Raw genomic sequence first — 15,027 nt, 5'->3', positions numbered from 1 at the left:
AGCCTGTGATACTTTGTTAGAGCAGCCCAAGCAGACAAATACAGTATTCAAAGGTGAGTATGACACAGTCCCTGAGCAATGATGAATATATGCCCCGAGTAGGCAGGGGCATATATTATATATACCCTTCCCCTGGAAGGCAGGGGAAGGGTATATAACACAGCCTGTGAGAGCCAAAGACTTCTGGAGATGGTCCCACTACATGGCTGAGGTATACAAAAGCACAAAGAGTACTGATTTAAGTCAGGCTTCTTACTCTCTTCATAACTGCTTGTACTAGACCTCTTAAGAGTTTGAATTTCCTGGGAAAGCATTGAAAGCCGATCTGACTGGGTGGGTGTTTCATCATCTTCTGGGTCTGGTGACTCCTGCATCATTTCTTCGATTTCTTCAATCACCTTCCAAAATACACAAACCACTGTTAATTAAATACACATAGGAAAAATGACCCAGCTGTAACAAGGCACTCATCTGAAGCAACCACAGTAGAAGTACACTAAATTCTCCATTAACTAACAGTGTGCAGGAGTCAGTGTTCTCAATAACAAAAATTGACTGTAAGAGTACACATGGTTTACCAAAAAAAAAAAAAAGTTACAATACACTAAACAGAAAAATAAACAAAATATGATTTAATATGTCCATCAGGATTCAGTAGGCCCTATCAGATCTCGTAATGTCTGAGAAATGGTGCTACAAACACACATATAATCTACTTCAGACATGCCAGAACCAGATCATAGTCATAGTTAAAAGAAAGCAAGTGACAGAAGATTTACCATATACCACATCCAAGTGCTCAATCTAAAGCTATTTAATAAAATTGACATAAAATTTAGAAAATACAACAGTGTAAAAAAATTTATATGTAAAGCAAGAAATTACCTCTATGGTAGCAAAATTTTCCTTTAACAGCAGAAAAAGAATTTCATATATTAATTCACTGGAAGATAAAGGTATATTTAAAAATTACTTTAAATGTAGAAGTTTAAAGAGGAAAAAAAAGCTACATGAAAGCAGGAAAATTTCAGAAATATATCTGCTTTTGAAACAATGATCCACTGTCATATACTGTGTTGCTCAAATCTTACAGCAGTTTCTTGTCCTTTTCCAAATTCCAGAAGTTGAGAAGGATATAGAACTCAGTGAAAATTGGCTATTTACAATAGCCAAAACATGGAAGCAACCTAAGTGTCCATCAACAGATAAATGGGTAAAGAAGATGTGGTACATATATACAATGGAATACTACTCAGCCATAAAAAAAGAATGAAATAATGCCATTTGCAGTAACATGGATGGACCTAGAGATTATCACATTAAGTGAAGTAAGTCAGAGAAAGACAAATATTATATGATATCACTTATATGTGGAATCTAAAAAATAGTACAAATGAACTTATTTACAAAACAAACAGACTCACAGACACAGAATACAAACTTATGGTTACCGAAGGGGAGGGGGAGGGATAAATTAGGAGTATGGGATTAACAGATGCACACTACCATATATATAAACTAGATAAACAAGGATTTACTGTATAGCACAGGAAACTATATTCAATATATAGTAATAAATTATAGTGGAAAAGAATCTAAAGATACAGATATATACATACATATATAAACAAATCATTTTGCTGTATACCTGAAACTAACACAATATTGTAAATCAACTATACTTCAATAAAAATAAAAATAATTTTTTAAAAAAAATGGACCTAAGAGTTTAAAAAAACTATTTAAAAAAATACAATATGAATCATCAAGCCTAACGTATAACACTTAGTACTAAGGAAAAACAGGTAAACCTGAGCGAGTGGGGATTATGCTAATTAGTAAGAAGAGTTTCCAAAACAGGCATTTTAAACAGGAAAATGAGACACTGAAAGAGGCTACAGAATCTGTTTCTCTCCGTCCTTTTTTTTTTTTTTTTTAATTTATTTACTTATTTATGGCTGCGTTGGGGTCTTCGTTGCTGCGCACAGGCTTTCTCTAGTTGTGGCGAGTGGGGGCTACTCTTCGTTGCAGTGCGCGGGCTTCTCGTTGCGTTGGCTTCTCTTGTTGTGGAGCATGGGCTCTAGGCACGCGGGCTTCAGTAGTTATGGCTCATGGGCTCAGTAGTTGTGGCTCGCAGGCTTAGTTGCTCCGTGGCATGTGGGATCTTCCCAGACCAGGGCTCGAACCCGTGTCCCCTACATTGGCAGGCAGATTCTTAATCACTGCGCCACCAGGGAAGTCCTCTCAGTATGAAAAGCAGAGATAGCTAATGGTTTTCAGGCAGAGTACGGAGGAGACAATGAACTTTCACTGGAATATCAGGCTGTACCGCACTCAGCCCTCTAACTTACTATCTTGTTTTTTAAGCACCATGCTCTTTCCAAGCTTCGGACAATCCAACCACAAATATGACTAAGAGGAGCATCAAAATGACACATTTTTAACGTACTCCTCCCAATCTTGCCACAATATCTCTCTTTACCGGCCTTGTCTTTCCAGCCTAAAAACACAGTGCGGTAGAACTCACAGTCCCAGTAGCTGTGGAACACTTGACTTCAGGAAGAAGCTCTTGCACCAAAGTTTGACAATACAGCAGAAGTGGGAAGAGTATTTAGAAAATGAGAAAGCTGATTCAACTGGTTTTAAATGAATACAGGGTTGACATTATTAGAGCATTCCACAGGACTAATGCTCACTTCTTTCCTGGGTACACAATAAAGACTTCTAATAAGTGCTAATGATTTCTACATAGGTTTTAGAGAAACTAGATAATTTCTGCACAGATATAGTTTGCCCATGTCTGGTTAAATGTAAAGAAAGAAGAAAATTCACAGGATTTTTTCTGATTCCAGTGTAAGTAATAACCCTCTTTTAAAGTAACCCGCTGTACTGCTTTAACAATGCTTATCTTGGAAAATTGCATATATTGAAAAATCTTCCCAACTAACATAATCCAGCTGCTTCAGATTACATCATATACTTTCTTCTTTCCTCAGGAGAAAACTGTTAAGCCTGTATTACCAGAAAATACAATAGAAATAAGTAAATTCCAACACCCCATCACTTATGGCCACAATAAGAAATCGTTTTTCAGCCGAGGATCCCTTCCCTTGATGGATGGGATTCTCCTTTGTACCTGGTCTGCCGTGAAGAGGGGCTCGTCGTTAACGCAGGAGACGATGATTGAATGCATATCCAGCTGTTCTCTCAGCTCCTCATCGTCTGAGGTATCAAAGAGCAAGCTGTCACTCGTCTAAAAACAAAAACTACCCACTGTTAAGAGGAGGACATTCTGATCACAACAAAGTCGAAGCATCTGGGTAAAGGAGGCTGCAGAGGGAAGCATCTGCTGAGAGCTTCAAAAAGCAGATATTATTACAGCTGCTCCGTACCAGGCAGTGTGTGAGGTGCTTTGCATAGTCATCTCAAACAGAAATGAGAGGAATGTAGAATAAATATGAAATTAAGGTGCTGCATATATCCCCTCTTGCCCAAACGGACACACACTTAGCTATTTATTCCAAGGGGAAGAGTGTCTAGGAAGTACAAAAATATATGGTGTTCGATAGCAATTTGTAGGGAATTGTAGCAAATGGGGCGGGAGGGGCGGGAGACAGGGGCAAATGTTATTTAATTAATGATCTAATAGGAAGATTAGTATATGTAAAAATTCCACAGAAAACACAGAAGTTAGTTTGCGAGTAACTAACTTTAACAGAGTAAAAGATAAGTAATCAACTCCCTGGCAGATGGCAATTGTCCACGAGGATCATATTGAGCCCTTCCAGTTGAATATCTATCTCTTCTTCCAAAAAAGAGTATTTCTAGGTTCCAAAAATATCTTTAAACCAAACTACTGGAGATTTTCTCTTTGCCTCACTACCGTTTTTCTCCCCAATCTGTGCCCCCGGAGGCTGACCTTTATGAGCTACATCAAAGGATGCCCTTGACTTCTGGCTTCCAGGTGGGTTAACACACTGGTAGACACTAACAGGAGACTGGAAGGCAGGAGGGGAAGGGCTGGGCATTTATTCTGCTGTCTCCCTCCCTACCAGATTCCAAAGGCTGCAGCTCCTGTCCAGCTGACCTCTCCCCCATAGCTACTCTCCCCAGGTTCTGGTAACTTCTCCCTCTCCTTACCTCTCTTCATGCCTAAGGGTGCTAAAGGGCTGCTTGCTGTTGCCACCACCAGGGTATTGCACCATGTCTACATCGTATGGTGTCTCTTAACCTGCCCACATGAATATCAACAGCCCCTATAATAATGACCTCACCTTTACTAACTATAAAGGCCTGACCTGGAAAACCCAGCAGATTAAAATGGACAAGTGATCATCTATCCATCATGACATGACCATTCAGACGATGACTAGGACAAAACTAGAACTCTATTCATCAGAAGGAGTGGCACACTGAGTTCCCAAAGAACAAATGGGCAACTAGGAACTACGTAAGAAGCAACCGTGTAGTTCTAGCAGATAGTACGTAATTTAAAAAATATATATTTTACCTGGGAAAATTATTTACCAGTACAGAGGATATATATAAAAACTGAAGGTACAATTGGATGGATGTAGGTCCCTACTGCCTCCCTAGCTCCTACAGGTCTGAAGTTTAATGGTGAATACACCCCACAGAATAAGAAACCTGCAGGTGAGAAGTGCAAAGAAAAACACTGACATGCTGCCTTTCATAACATTAGGCTGGGGGAGGAGCCACATCAGCACTCCAGCTCTATCTGCTACCACATACTGCAATGCCATGCTGTATCACGGTGATGACACACCTCCACATTCGATTTCTCACTGTACCATCAGGCTAGGAAAGGCCTGGACATAGCCTTCAACATATGAAATTTCAAAAAGCTGTGTGGGGGAAGAAAAAAAAACCCTAAAAGCTTCCAGAGAGAAAAAACCATCACATTAAAAGGATCAGAAATCAACATGTCATTTGAATTCTCAACAGCAACAAAAGAGACTTAAAAAATCAATGCAATTTCCATGTTTCAATAAATTCCACCCTAGAATCCTATATCCAGCTAAACTAACAATTAGGTAGGGGGTTAGAATAAAGAGATTTTCAGACATTCAATTTCTCAAAGAATTTACCTCTCAGGTACCCTTTCTCAGAAAGCCATGCAGAGTATGTTCCATTAAAACCAGGAGGAAAACCAAAAAGGAAGCAGACATAGGATCTAACACAAGAAAGAGGTGAAGGGAATTCTTATAATAATAGTGAAGTAAAGATCCCAGAATGATGACTGTGGAGCTAAACTAGAGAGTAACCAGTTCAGATTAGAATTGTTACTGCAGAGGAATCAAGAAAAGCATGAAAGAAAAAGAGAAAGAAAGCCTGACAGATTACCTAGTGTGTTTCACTTACTAAAATGACTTTTATGGCTCTGTTGAGGTTGAATTAGTGAGCTAATGATAACCTAAATCAACCACAAAAAGGCAATTATTACTACCTTAAGAAAAAACAAAAAAGCAAAAAAAAAGAGGACACGCAATCATAAAATGTACTTAAATGTGAACATTTATATAGTCAATATAGGGCTTCCCTGGTGGCTCAGTGGTTAAGAATCCACCTGCCAATGCAGGGGACACGGGTTCAAGCCCTGGTCCGGGAAGATCCCACATGCTGCGGAGCAACTAAGCCCATGAGCCACAACTACTGAGCCCTCGTGCCACAACTACTGAAGCCCATGTGCCTAGAGCCCATGCTCCGCAATAAAGAGAAGCCACCGCAATGAGAAGCCTGCACACCGCAATGAAAAGTAGCCCCCACTCGCCACAACTAGAGAAATCCCGCGTGCAGCAACAAAGACCCAACACAGCCAAAAATAAATAAATTAATTAATTTTTAAAAGAAAGGTCAATATGAATTATGAAGGTTAATATAACCAAAAATTTTGACATAATTATATTAGGAAGATGAGGGAAGCAAAAGTTTTTCTGAGGGTTGTGGTTGGAGGGCTGGAGGGAAGACTTTGAGAGTACTAAACCCTCATCCTCTGGGTAGAAAGTAAATGAATAAAGTTTAAGTTGAATAAAATCAAGTAAAATGATAGGAGAATGTTATCTGCTGGACGAAACAGTTGAAGTAGTTGAAAGTGGTTGCCTCTGGTAAATGAAATCAAGGATGATGCGGTAAGTAGGGCAGAGGCTGCTTTTTCATGTTAAGTCCTATAGCTTTAGTTCACTTTTTTAAACTAGACAGTTATCCTGTTAATAAGAAAGGAGAAAGGTCAAGAGATTTGGCTCTTGATGAGAGAGGATGTTTGATTTCAAGATAGTAGAAGTGGAGATGAAAAGTGCCACACGAGGGTGTACGATGATGTAGAGTACCTAACAATTACATTCACTGATCCTAAAACTTCAACACCCTCCCCCAAAATCACAACTCTATGTTGTGACTTGAGGACCATAGTTTTGTCTTATTTTTCCCCTTATAGACAAGTGAAAGTTTTAATTTTAAAATTACTCCTAAGGAAGCCATTATTATCTTCTGTTTCTACTCTTGAAGATAAAAAGGTGCATTAAACAAAGTCCCTGTCCCTGAAGAAATCCTCATGATAGAAGGAAAAACACGGCACAGGAGATGTTCCTAAGGCAAAATGATTTAGAAGCATTCTATCACATACGCATGATCAAGAATGGCACTGGATTTAGAACAGGTTTACAGCTATTGCCAAAACACATGAGTGACACCAATAAGCCATTAGAATAAATTTCCATGACAACAGAAATAATGATCCCAGACCATCTTTCCAGAGAGGGAGCCAAGCCCATTCCCCACAGAGATGGCATATGCTAAGGGCTGGAATCCCTTTCGGGCTTTGAAAATTAACCTTGACTGTCATGGGTATCATCATTCATGCTCCCACTCGGCATCAATGTGCCTCTTTGCCAAACATTCCCATCACTCCTTCCTATGCCAGGTTTAGATACAGAGCCATGGTTCTGTTTCCCTCTATAAAACTGAAGCTGCCTCAAATGGAAAAAATGTGCCCATGTAAGAACTTGGAATGTACCAGTTGCCTTACTCTAGAAAAGACCCATCAAATTTAGAAGTGTGCCATCTTAAACATCAATGAAAAAAAAATTAAAAACAAATCTAGGGAACTATGGTTTCCTGTTTTTCTCATCCTAACCAAAAAGAAACCTCTTCCCCTTTTGTCAAAAATTTCATATAGGGGACTTCCCTGGTGGCGCAGTGGTTAAGAACCCACCTGCCAACACAGGGGACACGGGTTCGAGTCCTGGTCCAGGAAGATCCCACATGCCGCGGAGCAACTAAACCCGTGAGCCACAACTACTGAGCCTGCGCTCTAGAGCCCACGAGCCACAACTACTGAGCCCATGCGCTACAACTACTGAAGCCCGTGCACCTAGAGCCCGTGCTCCGCAATGAAAGAAGCCAAAGCAATGAGAAGCCTGCGCATCACAACAAGGAGTAGCCCCCACTCGCCTCAACTACCGAAAGCCTGCGCACAGCAACGAAAACCCAACACTGCCAAAAATAAATAATAAAATAAATAAATTTAAAAAATAAAAATTTCATATAGATACTGTTATACAACTGGAATAATCTAAAGAATGCTTCTGAAAGGTAAATTGTGCATAGTTCAGTTATGAAAAGAATAGAGCACACAGTTGGCAACTTCCCAGGTTAAAAAAAATTAATTATATGCTACCTAATAACATGGTTGCTTCTTATATCGTACCTTGTTGTGCATTTGTTCTTCAGGAACTTAATGTGTGCTACTCATTCCTGAGGACTAGACTTCTCATCTCAGTTGTATTCAACACCTGGGTAGTCATGTCAAGACAGACAGATGTTAGATGATCACTTGTCCATTTTAACTTGCTGAGTTTTCCAGGTAAGGCTTTCACAACCAGTACTAGTACTAAACTCCACATCATTACTAATCACTACCCTTGGCTATGCCATTGCTCTAGCACTGAAAACAGTCAAAAGGCAGATAAAGGGAGTGACGCCCCCAGAGGTAACCAAATAACAATATTCAATGAAACTGGATTAGAGTGTTCCATTCATGCTACTAATGTACTTCCCTTTGAAACTATGAAAAGATCTCTTCTCTACTATTTTTTAATATGTCAAACAAAAAAGTACTCATTGACTGGCTATTGTGGATTCAACATTATGTTAAATAATATAGAAAACATTCAAAAAAAACTTTCCACCATGGTCTCTGACCTTATATAGCCTCACTGATGAGATTATTCATTTGTTCACTCAACAAACACTTGTCTTAGTAATCAGTATGTGCCAGGCACAGTGGTGGTTACTGAAAGACAAAGATACCTACCAGGAGGTTACAATCTAATGACAGACCCAGATACATAATAAGAGAACACAATAATGATTTGAGACATGGACAAAGTACTGTGAGGACCAGCACGCAGGAGACTAGGGGGCTAAATTCTGTGGGACAGATAAGTCCTTTACGATTTTCACACCCCAACAAGCGTAACCAGTTCCCACAGAGAGGAGTGCATTTTCCTTCCGTGCCAGGATTGAGGCCATGGCAAAATGACCGTCTGTCAGAGATGCTGTAGATGGGGATTCCCCCCAAATGAGAGACTGGATTAAGTGTCCTTTAAAGTCCCTTCCAACTCTAAAATTATATAATTCCATGAGATCAGCAAAGGCTAAAACAGTAATAGGAAGCTTCAGAGAGGAAGGGAAACTTGAACTAAGCCCAGAATGATAGCTAAGATGCAAATAAACAGAAGACAGATCATAAGATATTTTGTTTTATTCCTTTCCCTAAATGTATGTCAGGTCAGCCTGCAAAACAGCTTAAGGGGATTAATAATTGGTACAAATAATAAATCCTATATCTACTAGAATACAAAGAAATATAGTCAGAATTATATATTTTACAAGAAAATAGTAGGGAGCAAGCTTTTCTGAATCACATTTTTAAGAAAATCATTTCAGAAAATGATTTAAAATACTCACAGCCCTACTGCATTATACTCTCGGTAATTACACAAATACACTTAATGAAATACGGAGCATGCCAAAAGACCTGGCATGAGCTGACACTGCTATTTGATGAAGAATTTAAAGAGTCAGGCCCTGAAACTTCCATTTGGCCTCGTTTCTCATCAGCTTTAAACCACACTGTGATTTTCCACTTAAAGCAATTCTCTTCGTTTTTCTGTCCGCCTTGTTGTCCTATCACCTGTGCTCACACTTCTTACTCAAGGTGTCTTCACTTTACAGTTCCAAGACATATATAGCAGCCTCCAACAGGTAGCCAAGAACACATTAAAAAGCCAAGAACTGAAATCTTTTAAAGGTTCCCCAATATTCACAGAAAAACACAATCTTCAGATGATATGTCACATCTAGCAAGTCATTAAATTCATCAGAAAGTTAACTAACTCTCTGTAGATATTCCAGTACCCTCTATATATTAAATCAAAGGCTAGGGTTCTTACTGAGTGTTCTCAGCACATCAAAATTATGTTATTTAAGCTGGAAAAAAATGCTGATCATTGCTATTCATACACAGGTGATGAAAATTTACCTGAACATAAAAAAGTTGTGTGCTGGGGAAGAATTGGAGGGAAGTGCTAGCAAGCTGACAGTAGCAGAACCGAGATGGCAAAAGAGGGCCACTCCAATTGCGATAAGCTTGGAAATAAGAAGCAACTCAACCAACTGTGGTTAAACAGAAATGCTACTTTTTAGTTCCATTATCAGAATCAGTTATTCAGAAACTACTGGTGCAATTCCTAACTTACCCTTTTTTCTGAGAGGTTCAGAGTAAGTAAATGCAAGGTCCTAGTATGGGATGACTTCCAGTCTACAGGCATTACATTTCCGTAATTATCTGTCAGGGCATTCCAAATCCTTAAAAAGAAGAAAACTACAATCAATGAAAGTTAACATTCTGTATGTCATTATTAAACAGATACCTAGTACTACAGTGAAAGAGAGAACAAAAAGTATCAAAGCAGAAAAACAGGAGGCTATTGTTTCTCAGAAAAGCATCAACAAAGTAGAGACTCCAGAAAAAGACAAAAGGAAAATCCTATCACTGGGCCTGACAAGAAGTCCTGAGGGAAGGTGACAGGACATAGAAAACTCTCACAAAGTCGAGAGCTGACATTTCCACTGTATCCTGTGCCAGGCTCTAAGTAAGCAATTTACATATATTCTAAGCAATTTACATACATTAACTCATTTAATCCTCAAAAACAGTATTATGAAGAACTGTTATTATCCCCATTTGACAGATAGAAACTAAAGCACAGGAAGGTTAAACAATGTTTCTCAAGCCAAAACATGTAGTAAATACACTGTGCTTTATACTTATTTTTCTTCTGTAACTTCCAAACATATAGACTATTTCATAGAATGAATAATCTCTCTCTAACCAAAGAGAAAGAATTTTCTGGAGAAAGAATTCAGTCTCAATGTGAGACTAGGGTTTAATATCTAATTTATAATAGACTAAGACTAAGATAAGATGAAAAGGGAAAGAAAGGGAGTTCACAATAAAATGCAGATTATACCCAGTGCAGTTACCCTTCCTTATTATCAAACAGCATTTTGGGGAGGCAACAGGGTAAAATGAAAAGGGCACTTGACTAAATTCAGAAAACAGACTTGTCTACATTCATCCTCAATGAGTCTTTGACCATGTCCCTTAACCTCTGTAGGTGTTAGCTGGACTTTTTCAAACGAGAAGCTTGGACAAGAATAGCAGACATTCCTTCCAACTCTATTACTCTAAGCATTAATTCAAATGAGTTGTATTGAGAAAAGTCCCAAACCACACCGGAATAAGGACTGCAAACTCCAATTTCATGACCAAAATTAATTTCAGTCCCAAAGCATTAACCAGCATTCTTCTTTTAAATGACATTATATGAAAAACATGAGTTCAGAAATATAAATGAGATGAAATTTAATTAGGGTAAGTAAAGTTAAACACTACACATACAAGCTACTTAATGGCCAGAGATACACACATACAAGTCATAAAGAAAAAACCAAAAAAACCAAAAACACCCTAACATTTATAACAGGTATCCAATTGTGAATAAGCCACTAAAAAATTGGGTGGGTTTTATTCCCAAGCATGTAAGATACTAGGATACAAAAACAAGACCACCGGGAACATAAAAATAAGAATGCAAGCTTTAAAATAGAGAAACAACATACTGATTTAATGAATTGGGATTTGGTGCTAAAGAGAAGAAGCAATGTGACCACAACTGCCAAAAATTCCAAAATGATGTCTGGCTTTGGAATGCACATTAGCCTCAATGAAAATGTGAACCCAAAAAGCTCTAGAAAACTGGCTCATTTACCCAGAAAATCTCCCATATGCATGGTTCATTCCTATCCTCCTCTCAGCAGGAATCATCTCCTCTAATGCCAATGTGCTCAAATTGGAAACAACACTTCTGGATGCTAAACTTGCTGGGTTTCTCTGGCCCACATCTTCCTGGGTAAAAGATTTGCAAATACTGAATAACTGACCATGTATCTAACCCTGGGTAGGAACTACTAGCATATTCTAGTAGGTGAAGACAGTCCAGAGTTTTTGAGGTTTGTTTTGTCTGCTTGTTTGCTCCTTCTTAAATGAGGCTATAATAAAAGGACAAGTGGAGTGTAAGATTTCATGTAGAACTGACTGTGGGTGAATTTGATCTACCAAGAAAATGAAGCACAATTCACCATCCTCTATCTTCACCAGGGCCAGAACGTTTGTGGTTGGAAAGACATAGGGCCGAGTTAACTGAAAGATTTGTAGAATTCTCCAGTCAAGACATGAACTGCCTTCATCCTTATCATAAAGTATTACAGCCAGTCATAAACAACTAGCAGGGCAGCTCTTTTCCAAAGGTCAAAGTCCTGCTGACATTGAATCCCACACCAGACCCTACTAAAGTAAAACTTTAGCAGATAAGCACAATCTGTATTTAACCAAAACTAAAACCAGGACTCAGAAGTGAAATAAAGTGCCCTAAGGCAAGGCACTATCTGGGTGAAAGAATTCTCAGCCCTCTCTAGTGAAAGAAACAGGAATGGACTCTATCAAGCAATGGAGAGCAGATTTATGCAATAGAACAGGGACAATGCGAGTGGTGAGCAACCCCAGCTCAGAAAAGAGAGACAGATTTCTTATGCATTCCCAAATCAAGTGACATGCTGTACCACCAACATAACATCTACTATCTACTAAACCATTATCAAGAGTAACAAAACTTTTAAGTTTTATATCAACCAAAGATTTAAGCAAAGGCTAAAATACACTACTTCTCAGACAGTACAGGTGATGCAAAAATAGGGAATCTTATCTGTGTACAAACCACTAATCTGTTTTGAGAAGTTATTCTTAATAAACCCAAATGTATAATAAATATAATTTTAAAATCCAGAGAATGTCCTGAGTCTAGTGATTCCGAGTATATAGATCTATGTATAACACTACCTTCTCTTTGGGAATAGACTGTTTAAAATGTCATCTTTTGCCACTGATTGCATGCATATCTGTGTGTATAATATCCAATCAAAAACTTTTCCTTCTATGCCTGGGCAGAACAGTGTACAGAGGTAGCAATGAAAAGATATAGTCTCCAAGCATAGCTGGGCCTGAACCACTGCTAAGCTATGTTTACAGGCCCCCATTCCCAACCCCCTCTTCCTGATAAATCTTCTGATTCACAGAGGAAACTGACAAGCCCCTTTCTATGCCCATGAATCCTTCTCTCAAGAATTCTTCCCTAACCTCTCCATCCCTTCAATGCTCTGAAAACTCACCCCTACCCACAACCTCAGTGTTTACTCCATAATTTCACCCTCAGCCTCTCCAGGGCTCCTCTCCCCCTACATTACAATATTGTCAAATTCCCTCACTTTCATCATTCCTTTCTGTATCTTCTGGAGTAAAACTATGGTACATAATTACAACCCTTATCTAACCAAATTATAACTGGGTTTCTGGGCAGTTAAATAACCTCTGTCCCTCCATTCCCCTAGCTCTCATAAAGCCCTGCGAATTTCCTATCATTGCACTTAGATGATTCTGTAATAATTACCTGTTTATGCATTGGTCTCCCTACCAGACTAGGAGATCCTTGCTATTAATAACCAGAGCTTTTCCTTTATGCCTCTGTGGGAACTCACACTCAACCTGGGCTCTCAGATGGAGCCAATAAATTCCTGTAGCAAAAACGCTGCTTCAACGTCAGTACCTTTGCATGTGCTGTATCCCTGAGCTAGAATGCTAGCTTTTTTCACCTGCCAGGCAAACTCCCACTCACCCATCAGGGTCCAGTTCTCACACTTCTTTCCCTATGAAGTCCTTCCTGACTCTCTCTCTCTCTCTCTCTCTCTCACACACACACACACACACACACACACACACACACACACACTAAATCTCCTATATTTTGTACATATATCCATTAGAGCGTTTGTCACACCCATACAAATGTTTGTTTACAAATCTAGCTCCCACCCTAGGTTGCCCTCTGCTTGAGAGGGGTAATGTCCAGTCATCTTGGTATTCCCAGTGCGAAGCAGTCTCTGGCACGTAGCCGGCGCTTAAAAAATGCTAGTTGAATGAATGAATGTCTACACATGTGCCCGAGGAGATACTATCTCTAAACTACGGGGCAGTGTACAAGACTCCCCTCTAAACCAAACAGGAGTTGGTTTCTAGGAAGGAGGAGGACGTTTAAGGGTTCGTTGGGGGCCAGGGGAGCAGGGGATTTAAATAGCCAGGGGCGCAGAGGCCGAAAGCCCCAAGGAAGGAGGTGGGAGAACACGGAGGGGCGGGACCCCGGAGTTGATGGAGGCGGAAGGAGGGTGCGGGGAGGAGCCTGCGGCCAGAGTCCCGCCGAGGCTGTTGACTGAGGGCCGGCAGGCAGGCCGAGGGGCTGGACGAGGGGCAGAGGAGGCTCCCGCCCGCTCCCGGCCGGGACCCGCACTCACTCGTCCCCCTGCAGGAGGCTGCACTCGGTGATGGGCCGCACGGCCGCCCTGGGGGGCTCGGCACCCGGACCCAAGGGACGGAAACACAGGCTCAGCTTTTCCTCCAAGCTGCAGGCCAGCGCTGGGAAGCCGTCGCCTCCCCCGCCCGGACCTGCTTCGGCCTCGGGGCTCGCGTTACAGTTCTCCTGGTCCTGGAGGCTCAGGGCCGGCTCCTGGAACTCATAGAAATCCTGCCAGTCCCCGTCCGCCGCCATCGTCGCCTGGTGCAGTCGCGCGCCCCGCCGCGCCCCGCCCCGCCACGCCCCGGCGCCGGCCCCGGCCCCGGCCCCGCGGTCTGGCCCCGCCCCCGAAGTACCGCCCCGCCCGAGGCCCCACCCCCTACCTCCCGCGGAGGCTTGGCCCTCTCCCGGGGCCTTGCAGCCCCGGGGTCTTCCCTTCTCCTGAGTCTTCTTTGAGTTGAGCGCTGGTCCCGGTAGAAAGGAAAACTTTAACTGCGTTGAGTCACTTCCTATAGTCTATCATTCAGGAATAGCTTTACTCTAAGATTTCCTTAGTGGGAACCTGGCCTAAATGTGGCTAAAATAAAGGACTTCTTTAAACTTGCACCCAGTGTCAGATTACTCCCCAGATCATTTCCCCAAAGTAATCTGGCTCCTTTGGTAACTTTTCAACCAGAAGAACAGCAATAGTCACTTGGAAATGCTTAAATGGTACCAAAATTCATTCCACAAATATTTTATGTCTCCCACGTGTAAAGCACGTGCTAGACCCTCTGCAACATACAAAGATGAACAATTATGCGAGTTAATATTTGCAAAGCACTTGGAACAGTGCCTGACAGTAAGTACCAAATGTGTATGTTTTATAACTAATACATGACTGCTCCCTACAACGGGCTTACAATGCAGTTAGAGTGATAAAACTGGAAAGCGTTTATACCAAAACGTATAATTGGGAGTAGAGAGTTACTGTTTAATGTGTATTGAATTTGTTTTGCAAGATGAAGAGCACTGGAGATGGTTACTCAAGAATATAAATGGG

The 15,027-nt window shown here is 40.7% G+C and overlaps 1 protein-coding gene across 8 annotated transcripts in view; it reads right to left on the bottom strand.

Annotated features, from left to right (window-relative positions):
* Nucleotides 1–14,292, bottom strand: part of FEZ2 (fasciculation and elongation protein zeta 2) — an 84,934-nt gene extending 70,642 nt beyond the window's left edge. For 7 of the 8 annotated variants that reach the window (XR_014234769.1, XR_014234770.1, XR_014234771.1 and 4 more), the window contains exons 1-4: nucleotides 13,987–14,292; nucleotides 9,780–9,888; nucleotides 3,137–3,253; nucleotides 257–398 (exon numbers count right to left, since the gene is read on the bottom strand). Coding sequence is in view for 2 of the 8 variants with exons in the window: in XM_082356805.1 (XP_082212931.1) it covers nucleotides 257–398; nucleotides 3,137–3,253; nucleotides 9,780–9,888; nucleotides 13,987–14,240 (622 nt within the window). In the remaining 6 variants the exon portion in view is untranslated. The remainder of the gene's footprint in view (nucleotides 1–256; nucleotides 399–3,136; nucleotides 3,254–9,779; nucleotides 9,889–13,986) is intronic. The other variant, XM_082356806.1, reaches the window with a different exon arrangement.
* Nucleotides 14,293–15,027: the final 735 nt, after the last annotated feature.

Source organism: Balaenoptera borealis (genome assembly GCF_965194805.1).
Source record: "Balaenoptera borealis genome assembly, chromosome: 15".
Taxonomy (NCBI): domain Eukaryota; kingdom Metazoa; phylum Chordata; class Mammalia; order Artiodactyla; family Balaenopteridae; genus Balaenoptera; species Balaenoptera borealis.
The sequence above is the reverse complement of the archived record's forward strand: the minus strand, read 5'-3'. Positions and strand labels throughout refer to the sequence as shown.